The 15,039-nt window shown below is 32.1% G+C and overlaps 1 protein-coding gene across 8 annotated transcripts; it reads right to left on the bottom strand.

Moving 5' to 3' along the window:
* Window positions 1–3,693: 3,693 nt before the first annotated feature.
* On the bottom strand, window positions 3,694–12,560 carry LOC148617798 (mpv17-like protein 2). Of its 8 annotated transcripts, XM_088585366.1 has the most exons (5): window positions 12,469–12,523; window positions 10,859–10,925; window positions 10,711–10,759; window positions 10,017–10,093; window positions 3,694–4,776 (listed from the first exon to the last, which is right to left on the bottom strand). In XM_088585366.1, exon 5 carries the CDS (start codon window positions 4,726–4,728, stop codon window positions 4,105–4,107), a length of 624 nt encoding a protein of 207 aa, XP_088441492.1. In that variant the 5' UTR covers window positions 4,729–4,776; window positions 10,017–10,093; window positions 10,711–10,759; window positions 10,859–10,925; window positions 12,469–12,523; the 3' UTR covers window positions 3,694–4,104. The 8 variants fall into 8 exon arrangements, with proteins under 8 accessions (XP_088441492.1, XP_088441490.1, XP_088441493.1 ...); XM_088585364.1 differs by lacking the exon at window positions 10,859–10,925 and having other exon boundaries at window positions 12,469–12,544; XM_088585367.1 differs by lacking the exon at window positions 10,711–10,759 and having other exon boundaries at window positions 12,469–12,528.
* Window positions 12,561–15,039: the final 2,479 nt, after the last annotated feature.

The following is a 15,039-nucleotide window of genomic DNA, read 5'->3' as shown; positions in this document are numbered from 1 at the left end:
TGGCAATGTTTGTTTCCCACAAAAATACCCTAAGGAATATTCATACCAAATTTGGTTCTAATTGGTCAATTAGTGTCCGAGAGAAGAGTTTTGAAAAATGTTAACGACAACGGACGCCAAGTGATGGCAATAGCTTACCTGGCCTTTGGGGAAGGCCGAGAAACTCGGTCATGTTCCTGATTAGCTACGTATTTTGCATATATGTGATTTATCAATTGAAAGAAAAAATCGCCTGGTTATTTTTTTTTTTTTTTTGGTCTGTCAAGGACAATAAGACAATATGTCTAACAGGGAGCTGTCCAACAATTTTGACACAATGAACACTTTGGTAGGACTTATCAGAAGGATCATTTCATCAATTGAAAGTTTCATTCTATCTATTATAGTGTTCAAGATATTGGCTGAAAACTGCTAAAAACATAATTTTTGTCTTTCAAAGGCAATAAGTCTAATAAGGAGTGGTCCAACAAGTTTGACTTTAGTAAGCCCTAAAATAAGGATTAGCTCAGCAATAAATAAAATTTGGCTAAACCTAACGGTTTTGGAGATATATACAAAAAAACTACCGTCTGACCCCTATGTTCTATTTTTAGTAACGGCGGCCATGTTTTTCAACAAATAAAAATCCCCAAATTAGTTCCATGTAAGATACCACAAGGAACATGCATACCAAGTTTGGTTGCAATTGGTCAAGTAGTGTCAAAGGAGAAGATTTTGGAAAGAAACAAGTTAAACATTAAAAATGGCAAAAGAAGTCGAAAAAGGGCAATAACTCCAACATGACTTAACCGATTAAAAATCGCCACATTTGTTCCATGCAAGATACCACAAGGAACATTTAAACCAAGTTTGGTTCTAATTGGTTTGTTATTTTCAGAGGAGAAGAGTTTTGCATAATTGTTACATTGAACAACGACGGACGGCGACGGAGGCCAAGTGATGGCAATAGCTCACTTGGTCTTTGGCTAGGTGAGCTAAAAAAATTTTTTTTTGCTTCAAAGAGGTATAAAAAGTAGCCAAAAATACAAAAATGCTTATTTTATTTTTTGCGACAAATGGTTCATAAATGAGAGGTATAAGGGTAGCTGGAAATCATATTTTGATTGATGAGCAGGGAAGAATGCACGGGGTTATCTCATCCGTTATACTAATTGTATACCATTCATGAATGTTTACCTGACACCTCTTTTGTTTTTATGGGAGTCGATTATTGTTTGAACCGAGTATGGGTGGCTATGATGTTTGAGTATGTTGATTATGACTCACTCTTCTTTGTAAATTTTGCTGCATGCACGTTGATACTTCGTAATTCTGTGTACCCTCTTTCAAAAACCATGTAAAAGAAGGACCCCTTGTTTACAGTAATTTGACGTTTTAGTGGTAAAAAATGTAAATATAAATAGCGATTTTTCTTTATTTTTTTTTCACTTTTCACCATTAAAACGTCAAATTACTGTGGCTTGTTTAATGAAGTAGCTGTATAGACTACCCAAATTTACTCCGTTCAGCACTTCTATTCGGCGTTGTGACGTCTATTATCTATTTATACGGTTTGATTCGAAGTTTACATGATCGAAAAATTCCGAGGTCACACGTCGTCATATTTTTGTTTACCTCATGTAAAGAAGAAACCACATCACGTAAAGAAGAAATCAAGGCACGTAAAGAAAAGAAAGACTCACATAAAGTATTTAGAGATCGACATAACGTAAAGACGAAACGACCTCACATAATAAAAAAAACCACTGCACGTTAAGATAAATCCACATGACGTAAATATATGTTGACATAACGTAATCATAAAACGACAGAACGTTAAGACGAAATGGCAGAACTTAAAGACAAAACGACATAATGTAAAGATGTTACTACATAACGTAAATACAAAATGACCACATGTAATTATAATACCACATCAGGTAATATAAATTTGATAACACATAAACAAATGTGTATCTCATCAGACAGTTTAGGCGTTCCATACATACAAATGTGTTTGATGACTTGTTTTAGCAAGAAATCTGATAATCACAGCAATGAAGTACATGGGTTATATTTTAGAATTAATAATCGATAATTAATTTCTACTAGTTATCAAAACATTTAATCAATATATTTTTTAATTAAACCAATTTCTGGTTAAACAAATACTATTTATTTAAGCTTCTCTGATATTAAGTGCTTCTCCATCTAAAAATCGGGCAATATGTGTACAAGGCGTCGCATATGAAGGGAAATAAAATAAAGATATTATTGCATTAACCAAGTATTCATACCTGATAGCCTATAGAAATAACCATCAAAGTGATTGTTAAATTTTCCTTTTAAGATATTGATGGTCAAATTTAGTTGAAATGCACAATGAAAAAAAATGGCTGAAAAATTTTCCCATAATTTTTCCTTATGTAACCAGACAAAAAATATATACGTCACAGATGCTTTAGAATGAATTCAAATAGGTTTTCAGTTAATTTCTAGATGTATTGAATATAGTTGAGGCAGAAAAGACCAAATTGAGAATTATGATGTGCCACCCATTGCCAGATTCTTACACAGAATGGTACTTAAATGCTCAAAAATATGTCATTCCAGTTACATTTTCATTAGATAGATTCAGAAATGATTCTTAAGTAGCAATCCAAGTGAACAAATGAAGCCTTTTCTATTTACATGTACATATTGTTTCATGTAACTATTAATCTGTGATTTGGAGGAAAACATGCATTTATCTACCTCTTAAATCAAGCAACTCTTGCAAAATGCCAATTTCATACCATGGGTGGGTGCAGGGGTTGTCCCCTTTTTGTAAAATTGAAAAAAAATGGCAAATAATGTCTTAATGCCTCCCCCTTTATTCTGATGAACCACATCTGGCACCCCTCCTTTTCAAACTGTATGTATCAGCCACTGCATATTTAAACTATATTTTTTTGTACATGTGTGAAACAACTCAATGACAAGTTAAACAAAATCTGGTTGTATGTTCTGTTACTTTTTCTGTATTAGAAATTAGTGAATTAAAGAGGCAGACCTGGGGTAAGGGGCATAACTCTTTCAAATCATGGGAATCTTTGTGTAAAGCATTTGACATCAATTTCATCTAAGCACTAAAGTATTCATTCTATTTCAAAGGCAAGCTTGATAGGACTTGATGAAATTGAATATGATGCGAATATTACATGCAGGTTAACTTCTCTGTTTTGGCCATAAGAAATATCACATCTCAGGTAGTTGATTCTATATTAACGCTGACTTATAATGACATCAGATGAGTACAATTCTAACAAAAGACCTTAAAATACAAATACAATCACTGATTTTAAGAGTTATGTCCCTTACTCCAGGTCTACCCCTTTAAATGGGTTTTCAACATGCATTTATTGTCTCCTGTCTGATATTTAATATATAAAGGTTCCAACTTAATCTGAAACTTAAGGGGTGAAAAAAAAAACAAACAAAAACAGACAAATGGATGGGCAGACACCATGATCACTTTATACTTCCTGCTTAACAAGGGTATAAAAATGATGTTGACAGATACAGTATTTCAATAAATCATTGAAAGATCAGAAAATAGGATTCATACCATTGTACACGGTCAAAAACTGAAACAATACCCAAGTATGTTAGTAGGACAAAACAATACAAATATTGGCTCATAGATTTTATCTTTTCTATACAGATAAAACAACGAATTTATCATTTATTTATTTCTCAAAAACAATAACTAATAAATAATCAAAAGATGCAACATGAATATCAATTGTGACCAAAGGCTGATCCAAGATGGGGATGGAGAGGGGATGTTTACCTGTATGTTCAAAAGTTTGGTTACTAGTCACCATTAGTTAAATAGAAAAAAAAAGATTTGCCACTGATGACTAGCAGTTTTTATAGTGTACCTTTGGTCACACATCCTCCCAAGTCAGCCAAGGTTTTTGAAGTCAACCTTCATTGAACTTAAACTCTAAATGAGACAATTTCGGTGGACTCAAAACCCTAACTTTGGAGGATGGACTAAAAAAATTGACTTGCAGAGGATGCATTTGCTTTGTTTGATATGAAAAAGAAATTTGTTAATAAACCTTAACATTTCTCAATAAATTATGTTATTGGTAAATTTCTTATACTTTCTTCTTTATCAACATTACCATATTTTACCCTTGAGAAATAAAAATCGAACAAAGCAGACACAAAATTATCAAATAGCACTCGATACCGAGTTGGTAAAAAATAGAAATTAAAAATCTGAGCAGGTGGCCATACAAGGACCTCTGCAATAAATAGTTTCCAACTTTTGTCAGCACACTCTTTCTTAATCTCCACTAAAGTTTTATTTTCCATGTACGATGTTATTCCTAAGTATAACCCAATTACAACAGGTGAGCACACGAACTGGTCAACTACAAGTTTTTTGGCTATAATCTTTGCTGATCGCCCTGGAAACCACTTGTCCAAATACATATACCAAAAGTGGCAAAATGGTCCAATGAAAGATCCAGAAATGGCAACATCTCTTGAACGTTTTAGATCAACCTTATCAATATCTTTTTGACTAATTTGATATTTCTGGTTCACAAGATCACTTGATGTTGAAACAAAAATTGATATTCCAGTGTTGGTATACAGAAGATATTTCTGAGAAAACAATATTTTCCCTCTCCTTGTCAATACCTTAATTGCTGGCTGAACATGCTGGAAGGCTATTCTAATACTGACAGGATTCATGGAAGGACTTTAAAATCATTTATGCTCTTTTGTCACAATCCTTTATTTCTGTAAAACACAATGTAAGATGCTTTAAAAATATTCACAACAAATTTGTGTATACCAAACTAGTAGATCATGTACATCTAAATAAGACTATGTGATAATGAATGTGTGTCTGTCAACTGATTGGATTTAAACACTTTGATGACACAAATTTTACACTGTATGCTATTTTATTGATGACAGAATAATCAAATCTGATAAAATGTGACAAATGATGAATGGCCCCTCTTATCCCAATAAATGTATCCAGGTCTATTACAAATTAATCAGGTATTTGCTCATTTTCTTGATTTAAGACGAGTGTCTTCCATCTGTAAAAGTTCCACATTTGTCTGTCATGACTGTGAATTTCAGCTCATGTAATACCAATTCCTTGTATAAAAATTTATTACATAGGTAGGAATTGTTTCCACACTTTTTTCCAGCAAGAAAAAATATTAAAAAAATCAGTACATCATTAATTCACAATTATATGTATAATATCAATCTTGCCAATTTGTGTTGCATGTACATGTAAGTGTAATAGATTTTTGATGTTTTATCGTCTTTTCCCCATATTTGTTATTTTAAGGAGGTAGACCTTAGGGTAAGGGACATAACTCAGTGATATGTTTGTATTATATTCAATTTCACCAAAGCCTCTCAAGCTTTCAATTGAAGCAGAATAAAATGAATCCAAGATAATTAGGCGCTTACATAAGATTGATGTAAAATGCTGAATACAAACGTTCCAATGATTTTTATGAGTTGTGTCCCTTACCTTAGGTCTGCCTCCTTAATAGACAATAACAGTGAATTGACTTGAAATAAAAACAATATGCAGATGAGTTTTAGAATTGGGGTAAAACGTGAGGCTTTGAAGAGCATTTTTTTTCTGATTCGACCCAAATTCTTACATGTATATTGTTATTATTAATAGAGTCAATATATATATTGTTACTGTCTTTATACTGCAATCCTAATCATTATTTAAACCAAATTTAATGTGTATTACATTTCTTCCTCACAATTATTTTGTATCTAAAATAAATTCTTTCCTTTTAAATTTTATACAGGAATGGCAACAGTCAGCAACTGAATCTATGAACAGCGCGTAATAAAATTTCAAATAATTTCAAATGTGTAGTTACTTTACAGTATAATACACAATAATGTAAAATTCCACAGTTACAATTTTCTTTCTAAAATTTGATTGATGGAAACAATTTCCTAAGCATCCCTGTCACTGAGGCTGTGTGTAAGTACCAAAGAATTTTAGAAGAAGATCATGTTAATAAGACTAAGTGATAATGAGTGACAGAATGTGTGTGTGTGTGTGTGTGTGTGTGTGTGTGTGTGTGTGTGTGTGAAGTGATTGGAATTAAACTCTAATAGCTCAAATTTTACACTGTATACCACTTTCATTGACAACAGAAAAATCAAATCTGCTAAAATGTGATAAATGATCCATGGCCCCATCATGAAGGGAGGGGAACAGGACTGGAACCCTTGGCTAGCAAAGATTGAAATAAAAGTAAACCCCCGATTGGGGCATAACCTCTCATATGGTTGTTTTTATCCATTATAAAATAAGAAAGTTTGGAAATCGTCACATTCTATTTAAAAGTAGGAATATTCATTGTATTTGAAGTATATTTTCTGAAGAAAGGCCTTGAAATAGTGCATTTTACTTGGGTCTGTAACTTTAGAAATAATGAAAATAAAAATATACTTCCTTTGCAAAAGGTTTAAAAAACAAGAGGCTCCCTGATTCGCTCACCTAGTTATTTCATCAATTGAAAGTTTCATTCTATCTATTATAGTTTTCAAGATATTGACTGAAAACTGCAAAAAACGTATTTTTTTGCTTTTCAAGGGCAATAACTCTTATATAGAGTCATCTGACAACTTTTATTCCTGGAGACTTTTGTAGGCCTTATAATAAAAATCATTTCAGCAAATGAAAGTTTCTTTCTATCTTTCATAGTTTTCAAGATATCGGCTGAAAACTGTAAAATAAGATATTTTTCACCTCTCAAGGGCAATAACCCTTAAATGGAGTCGTCTGACAACTTTGATCCCTGAATACTTTTGTAGGCCACATAATAAGGATATTTCAGCAATTGCAAGAAACTGGCCAACATAATGGTTTTGGATATATATGCAAAAAACTACTGTACGACCCCTATGTTCTATTTGTAGTAAAGGCGGCCATGTTTATAACCGATCAAAAATCCAAATGGTGATTTATACCAACTTTCATTAAATTCTGTATGGTAGTTTCTGAGGAGGAGATTTTTGAAAGTAATAACATCAAAAACAGCAAAAATGTCTAAAAAGGTCAGTAACTCCAACATGGGTCAACAGATTTTCACCAAAATTTGACCATATATAGATCTCATCATGTTGAATACTTTTAACTGTGTCAGGATTTGGCTCAACCTAATGGTTTATATGGAGATATATGCAAAAACCTGCTGTCTGACCCCTATGTTTTATTTTTAGTAACAGCTGCCATGTTTTTTAACCGATCAAAAATCCAAACAATCATTTTGTGCAGGGTACTCTAAGAAGCAGTCATTATAAGTTTCATGCAAATCTATTCAGTAGTTTCAGAGGAGAAGATGTTTGAAGAAATAACGACGACGACGGACGCCAAGTGAGCTAATAACACCATATGAAGGATAGTACCTCAAATGGGTAAGGGTGTGATGTAAACATAAATAGAGATCTTGTTCCAATCTGTTTTAGCCTTATTTTAACTAACCCTATGAAAACTTGGATCATACATGTATATCATACTTGTACAAATGTACCAATCTTTCCTGTATTCTAATGTTGGAAGTCCTAAAGTTTTTAGTCTTAATTACTGGCATGCATATGTACACTACAGCTCACAGCATAGTCTGATAAATACCTGGTATACCTCCAATACTTGGCATGCCAGGTATGAATCATTTGATTCTGTTTTTTAAGTTGCTAATATTGTAAGTGAGTTCTTGCAATCTTAATTTCAGTACTTTACATTTGCATATGATTTGCATAATTATATATTACAACACCACTTTATGCTACTGATTGGTGCTGTAAAACCGTCAAATCTAGCTTCCAAAGATCACTAAATATTCGAAAGAAACTTGTGAAACGAAAACATTACCCTCACTTCCTGGTGACCAGTTGTTTTGATTAAGAAACAATCTGGTCATCACGGTTACGAAAGAGTAATTATATCAAGGGAACCAAGATTCTAGCAGAAATTACTGATTTTAGAGCACATCACATTCGTGCAGTTTTGGATGCAAAAATCAATGGCATAGAATATTTGACAATTAGCCACTTTGAGGACTATTAAAATATTTTAACTGTAATAAACAAATCACTTACTGATTAATAAATTTTGGTTGTCTTGGTAAAATTTACCTATTCACCAGGACAGGTGATAGTAGAAAAAGTAAAATTTCGACTTTTAATTAGTGCTTGAAAACAAATAAGTTTGTATAAAAATTAGTCTTATGCATTTTTGATATAAATTAAGACTGATAAATATTGATTTGAAATAGTTAATAGCTGTGTAAATGTATTAGAAGTACATTGTATTTACTATTTCTACTTTAAAAGACATTTCAAAAGATAACTTTTAGTCCTAAGTTTTAAAAAATACATAAAATGCAAGGTTTCTGATGTTCTATTCTAATATGACAATATAGGGGATATGAATTAATTTTTAGATTAAAATAATAATAAAAGAATCAAAAATTCAAAAACAGTATATTTTTATTGATAAAAAAATTGAAAATAAATGTTGGTAATATTTTCTTATCAGTTAAAAACAAAAGTCCATGGAAATATAAAGTGTCAGTCCAATAACATTCAATAATTCACATGGCCATTTTATACATTTTTTTAGGAAAGAAGGTAGATGCATTTTATAAGAGAAACTTTCAATTTTTTTTTAAATAATTTAAAAAAATCTGCAAGCTTGCTTTAAAATTTTCAGAATTGTCTGATGAAAAATTCCAGTTATACAAAAATGTACAGCAACATGTAGGTCTTAAATTTCATGCATGATATTGTAACTTAACAGTTTACATACCTGTACTAAATAATTCCTTCAAATAAAATAATCTTGCAGAAAATAATCTCAATAATGAACTCTCAACAACAGAATAGACTCAAATGAAATATTAAAACAATAAAGACACTAAAAACTGGCAAATCAGCAAGAGCTGATTTAATTTCAAATGAAATGATCCAGTTTGGTACTCAAGTCTTACTGAAACCACTATATAAAGTCCTTAACCTAATATTCAATACAGGATCATTCCCTAAAATATGGAATGAGTTACATTTCTTTAATATTTAAAAAAGGAGGTAAATTAGACCCATCAACTATAGAGGGATATCAATTACCTCTAATCTAGGTAAACTTTTTAATAAAATTATTCATGAAAGATTGTATCAATTTAATGAATCCAATGAACTGATGGATAAAAATCATATGGGATTCAAACCAAAATCATGAACTACTGATCACATTTTTACCTTAAAATAAATAATAGATATCTACAAAAGAAAGAAAAAGAAAGTCATTGTCGCCTTTATAGACTTTAAAAAGGATACGGTTTGGGGAGAGGGCCTCTTCTACGTGTATATATTATCAAAACATAAAGTCCCAAATAAAATTTTTAATATCATTTATTGTATGTATCAAAACACAAAATGCCGAATTAAATTCCCAAATGGTTTAAGTCAATATTTTCCCTCCAGTTGTGGAGTTAAATAAGGTGATGTCCTCAGTCCGACCCTTTTTAATCTGTTTATAAATGGTATTTTTGATCAGCTTGAAAATGGGAACACTGAACCAATATTAATTGGTAATTTAAAAATTACATCACTGATGTATGCAGATGATATAATTCTGCTGTCAGAAAATGAAAAAGGTCTGCAAAATACACTTAACATTCTTAATGATTTTTGCATTTCATGGAAACTCGAAGTAGACACAAAAAAATAAAAAATAATCATATTCAATTCAAATGGTAAAAGTTTTCTCAACCACTTTAGTATTGATAAATATATGCTAGAAACAGTAAAATCTTACTGCTACCTCGGCATTACATTTAACTACAATGGTACATGTAATTGGAATCTAACAAAAAATAACTGAATGGAAAAGGGAAGAAAGGCCTGGTTTAAAAAAAAAGTCATATCTAAAGATGTTTATTGTAATTTACTTGAAAAGTTATTTGACACTTTGGTATTACCTGTTATTCTTTATGGAAGTGAGGTCTGGGGAGCTGGGCAAAATTTCAGCGACTCTGACCCATATGAACACTTACAACTGAAATTCATTTAAGAAATCCTTGGAGTCAATAGTAAAACTACAAACATTGCATGTTTAACAGAACTGAACAGAACATCTCTACATCTAAAAGTTCAACTGAATATGATTAAATTTTTAAACCATATCCTTAACTCTTCTGATACACTAGTTTACGAAATATTCAGATAAGTTAAAAACAACAACTTTTGGATGTCCCATGTAAAAAATATACTAAATAAATTAGGGATCTGTCATCTTAACTTACAATCTAATAACCTTCAATTTTATACCAAAAGAATTGAACAAAGACTACACGATCAGTTTATGCAAAATTTAGTAGGCTCACTAGCTATGAATGAAAAACTGTCATTCTTCAGTAAAATATTTATTCCGTCTAAAAGACCCTCATATATTGATTTATCTAAATCTAAAATAGAAAGATCTATCATCAGCAAATTTCGTTTGAGTGCACATGCACTAGAAATAGAAAGAGGTTTGCACTGTTTTTGTTCATGTCATAACCATTTACTGTAAATGTGTTTGTGCAAATAAAATTGTCTAGTGTCTATTGTCTATAAATAACAGATAGAAACAATTACTAATGCAGAAAAAAAGATTCATGATGCAAACAGTACCTCTTAAAAGATGTAGTTGGCACAAATTAGCTTCTCTGTTCAGTACTTCCTAAAATTAAACAGTCATTTTACAGACCTCTAATCGCCTACATTGTACAATGTAAATAATTGAGCCATTTTATTCAATCAAAAGACTTGTTTTGATTACCTTTTATTTTTCATCCCGTCATCCTGGATCAGATGATGTAACAATCAGGTTTCCAAGTCTGAACACACTGTTAATAAGTTTAACAGTTATATATGTAAATATTTTAAACAGTTAATTAAAAAAAACATTTTATGAAAAAAACTATATTTTAACTAGAGATTTACCTTTTTTAATAAACCTAATGGCCTTGAAACTGATACCAAAATATTTGTTTTGGAGCCCAATTCACAATGTGATTGTATATGAATATTCAAAATTTGCTGTTTTTTTTTAAATCTTGAAAGATATGAATGTACATGTATGTTAATTCTTAAATTCTTAGGTGAGCCATCTGTGTATGATAATTAACTGTACAGGTAAAACTGCAAGTAGTTCCATGTGTAACATCCATTAGAATACTGTGTGAAATACTTTTCACTAGAAAAAAAACAATATCAAATTTAATCCAGGGATATTTAGTAGTAGATAATTTTTTTCCGTAGCTATTAAATTATTTCCATACTCAACCTTATGATGATTAAACATACAAGTATCTGAAAGGGTTTTCTTTAATAGGCACATTATAAGAACCTGGGACTTGGTTTTTTTGTAGGGTAAAAAGAGTTCACTTTGTTAGGTGTTAAAGATTCAGATAGTTTTTGATGTAATATGTTAGCCAGGATGATTTTAGATATTAATTAGTATCCAGGATGTTTTAGATTTTAATTTTCATCCAGGATATTTTCAGATATTAATAAGTATATATCCTGGATGTTATTTCATGAGATATTTTACACATAGTTTCTCAACCAGCATATTATTTAATGGATAAATATTATCCATTTCATCAAAACTATTCATTTTGTTTATTCTATGTGAATTATTTTCAGGATATTATTCAATACTGTAGAATGAAATAACAGACTGTGTACAATTGGGAATACCTCTTGCTTTTTCATAAGAAATTATATCTGCTGTGTATTGCATACAAGTAATGTTGGGGGATGGGATCCTATTAATTGATGCCAGGTATGATGATGATTGGTTTTTTTACGGTCTTGACTACCCTTATGGGGATTCTGTTTGTAGATGTCTGTTAGTAGTTGGAGGTCGCAGAGCCCAGGCTTCGGGATACCTAACCGAAGAACTCAGTCAGATTCAGAGTATGTCCTACTAGCAGCTGGACTGCTCTGTTGACGCTCTAGCCTATTCACACACCCTACGTTGGTCCAACAGCATATTTATCAGACTATGCTGGGAGCTGTACATGATATGACAAATCATACTTTAACAAGTTATAGAAAATTGATTCACGAGGTAAGTGATAAATTTAATCCAATACATGAATGTTTAATGGAACTTAGAAGTGCTTTGAAATCATGTAAGAAGTGACTTTTTAAAGAAAAAAGTTATGTATCTTAAACAAAGGAGGAGAGGCGTTAAACAGTCAAAGGATAAATTGGTCAAAATTGCTAGTAAAATACAATTGAAAATATTATTAAATCAAGGTTAACAGTTGAAGCATTCATGACTGACATGACTCGATGATTGCTTTTGGGGATACTTATGCACAAATGTCAAGTAATCATAATGATGATTTGCAATTTATAAACGAAATAAGCTTAAGTTACCGTTTCATGAGTTACTCTGCTTTCGTAAGGCTAACTCGAACTAAGGGGACACAACCTGTGAGTATCACATGGGTGTCGGTAAAAAAATACATACTTTTTTACGACACGAAGTTGACTATTAACAAGAAAGGAATTTGTAAGCAATCTAAAACCGTGTTCTAAAAAGTATTGTCAACATACAAAAACATATCAGTTGAGCTTTTATGATGGTGTGCTGTTTTATTTTTGTGTGTATAACCAATCGGACGGCGGTCTTATTTATTAGCGACAAGAGGTAACAAGAAGCGACAAGAAGTGGCAAAGGGTTTAAAAATTTGCAAGTATATGTTTATATAAAAATAAAAAAACAATGAAAGATTCACGGAAATAAAATTTGAAAATATAAATTGATGCAAACAAGAAGTTTAATGTTACTTTTTATCATAAATATTTAGAATTTATAGACTGAAAAAAATGGAAAAATATACTTATAATTTAATCACTTGAACAATTTTTTGGAAGTACATTATATGATATTAAGACAAATATATGCTCTTCATTTTTAAAGTAGTATATGGCCATCGAAACAAATGGCAAATTTATCTTCATTTCGAAATTAGGATGTTTAAGAGGTTACATATTTTAACAAAATGCAACTAAATGTGGAAGAGTAATCAAGGGAACCAAGGTTATAGCGGTACTCAAAAGAATGTAATCCAGGGACAAAGACCAGACGTGGAAAACAGACATACACAACAAAGAACATAAAATAACTAAAATCATACATACAAAGTAACAAAAGCAAATGAGCACGTCAGACTCCACTAAAAACTGGGAGCATGGACCAGGTGCACTGGTAGGGTAAGCGTCCGCTGCTTTTCTAGAAACACCCGCCGAGTTGCTCATAAAAAGTCAAGTCCGGGGTAGACAAACGAGGAAAGGAAAACTATGACCCGTTCAATAAATCAGTTTTCATAGTGCAGATGGATACACCATAACGATCCAAAAGATCTTTCGGATTTTTCAGGATTCACATTGAATTAATACCACTACGGGAGTAACAAGTGTTGTGGTAGGACTGCAGACCCTCCAAGCTGTTGACAATCCCGGTCTTGAATGCCTCCAGGGATTGTGCTTCAGTCAGTGCAGGTTGTAAACTGTTCCAGAGTCGTAAGGATGATGGCAAGAAGAAATGTTTGAAAGAATTAACGCTGCATAATGGAACAAGGAATCTTGTCGAGCTACCTCTGGTTTTTACACCTGATAGCTGTCGGTATGGTGCTGATGGGATTGCTACCAGCTGGTTTATAATTCGGTGTACCATAACAACCTTGGTTTGATGTCTGCGGGTTTGAAGGTTTTGCCACTCAAGGTTTTCCAAGCATGGATGTAACACTGATTGTCCTGCGGTAGTCATCCATGACAAAGCGAGCTGCTCTTCTTTGCACTCCATCGATCTTGTTGATGTTCGCTTGCATCCGTGGTTCCCAGATTGTAGAGGCGTATTCGAGCTGAGGTCGTATTAGACTCTTATAGAAGGTGAATTTGGCATCTCTTGGACAGGATGACAGGTTTTGTCTCAAAAAGGCAGTGGTATTGTTTTCCTGTTTGGTGATATGTTACTGATATGGCTGTTCCATGAAAGAAAGCTGTCAGTTGTTACGTCTAGATATTTAGCCTTGTCTGTTTGCCTGAGTGTTTTTTTTTATGAATCGTGTACTCAGCATTTATGTTTTTTTTCTTGTTTGTTATGCGGATGACTTCGCATTTATCCGGGTTAAACTCCATTAGCCAATCCTTTTCCCATTGTTGGAGGTTGTCTATATATTGTTGCAGAGAGTCTGTATCTGCTTGAGAGTCGATGGTCTTGTAAACAAGGCAGTCGTCTGGAAATAATCTTCCTGTTGCGTCGATGTTAGACAGCATATCATTAATATCGACCAGGAATAATAAAGATTCTTAGATAGTTCCTTGAGGCACACCTGATGTGACTGGTGCTGAAAATCACAATTGTTCAATCAAGGATGACCTGTTGAGTTCTACTTGCCAGGAAACGTTTTATCCATGAGAGTGTGTTTCCACGTACGCCGTAGTGATCAAACTTGGCAGCCAATCTTAGATGAGGCACCTTATAAAATATTAGCCTTGCTAAAATCCAGTAAGATGGCACCAACCTGTTTTTTTTTGTTTAAGTCTTGGATTGTAATGATAAGTTGACTCTGACCTGATTTACAGGAAAATAAAAAATAAATAAATAATAATAATAATGATATTAATAAAATAAAATAAAATAAAATATTGCTATTCTCAGTGATTTACTGTTTAAATTATTTGTCAAATTAGTTACTCCGATTTTGATATATTGTTCAGAAATATTGGGTTTTGAAAATACAGATAATCTTGAGAAATTACACCTTCAGTTTTGTAACTAGGCAGATTTCCTTTCGAAATAATAATTAAACGCAGACTTATTTTATATTGGAATAGTTTACTGACTGACAATAAAAAAATATCATCTATCATGTATAAGATAATGTTTGCTCTGCATTTCAAAAACCCGAAAAACTTTAAGTGGATATCATTTGCTAAGTC

The sequence above is a fragment of the Perna viridis genome, chromosome 5, assembly GCF_037379345.1.
Source record: "Perna viridis isolate PV_CMFRI_1.1 ecotype Kerala chromosome 5, ASM3737934v1, whole genome shotgun sequence".
In the NCBI taxonomy this organism is placed as follows: domain Eukaryota; kingdom Metazoa; phylum Mollusca; class Bivalvia; order Mytilida; family Mytilidae; genus Perna; species Perna viridis.
The sequence above is the reverse complement of the archived record's forward strand: the minus strand, read 5'-3'. Positions and strand labels throughout refer to the sequence as shown.

Coding starts and splice junctions, on each gene's coding strand:
- LOC148617798 (XM_088585362.1), bottom strand. CDS start 4,728: ATGAATCCTGTCAGTATTAGAATAGCCTTCCAGCATGTTCAGCCAGCA.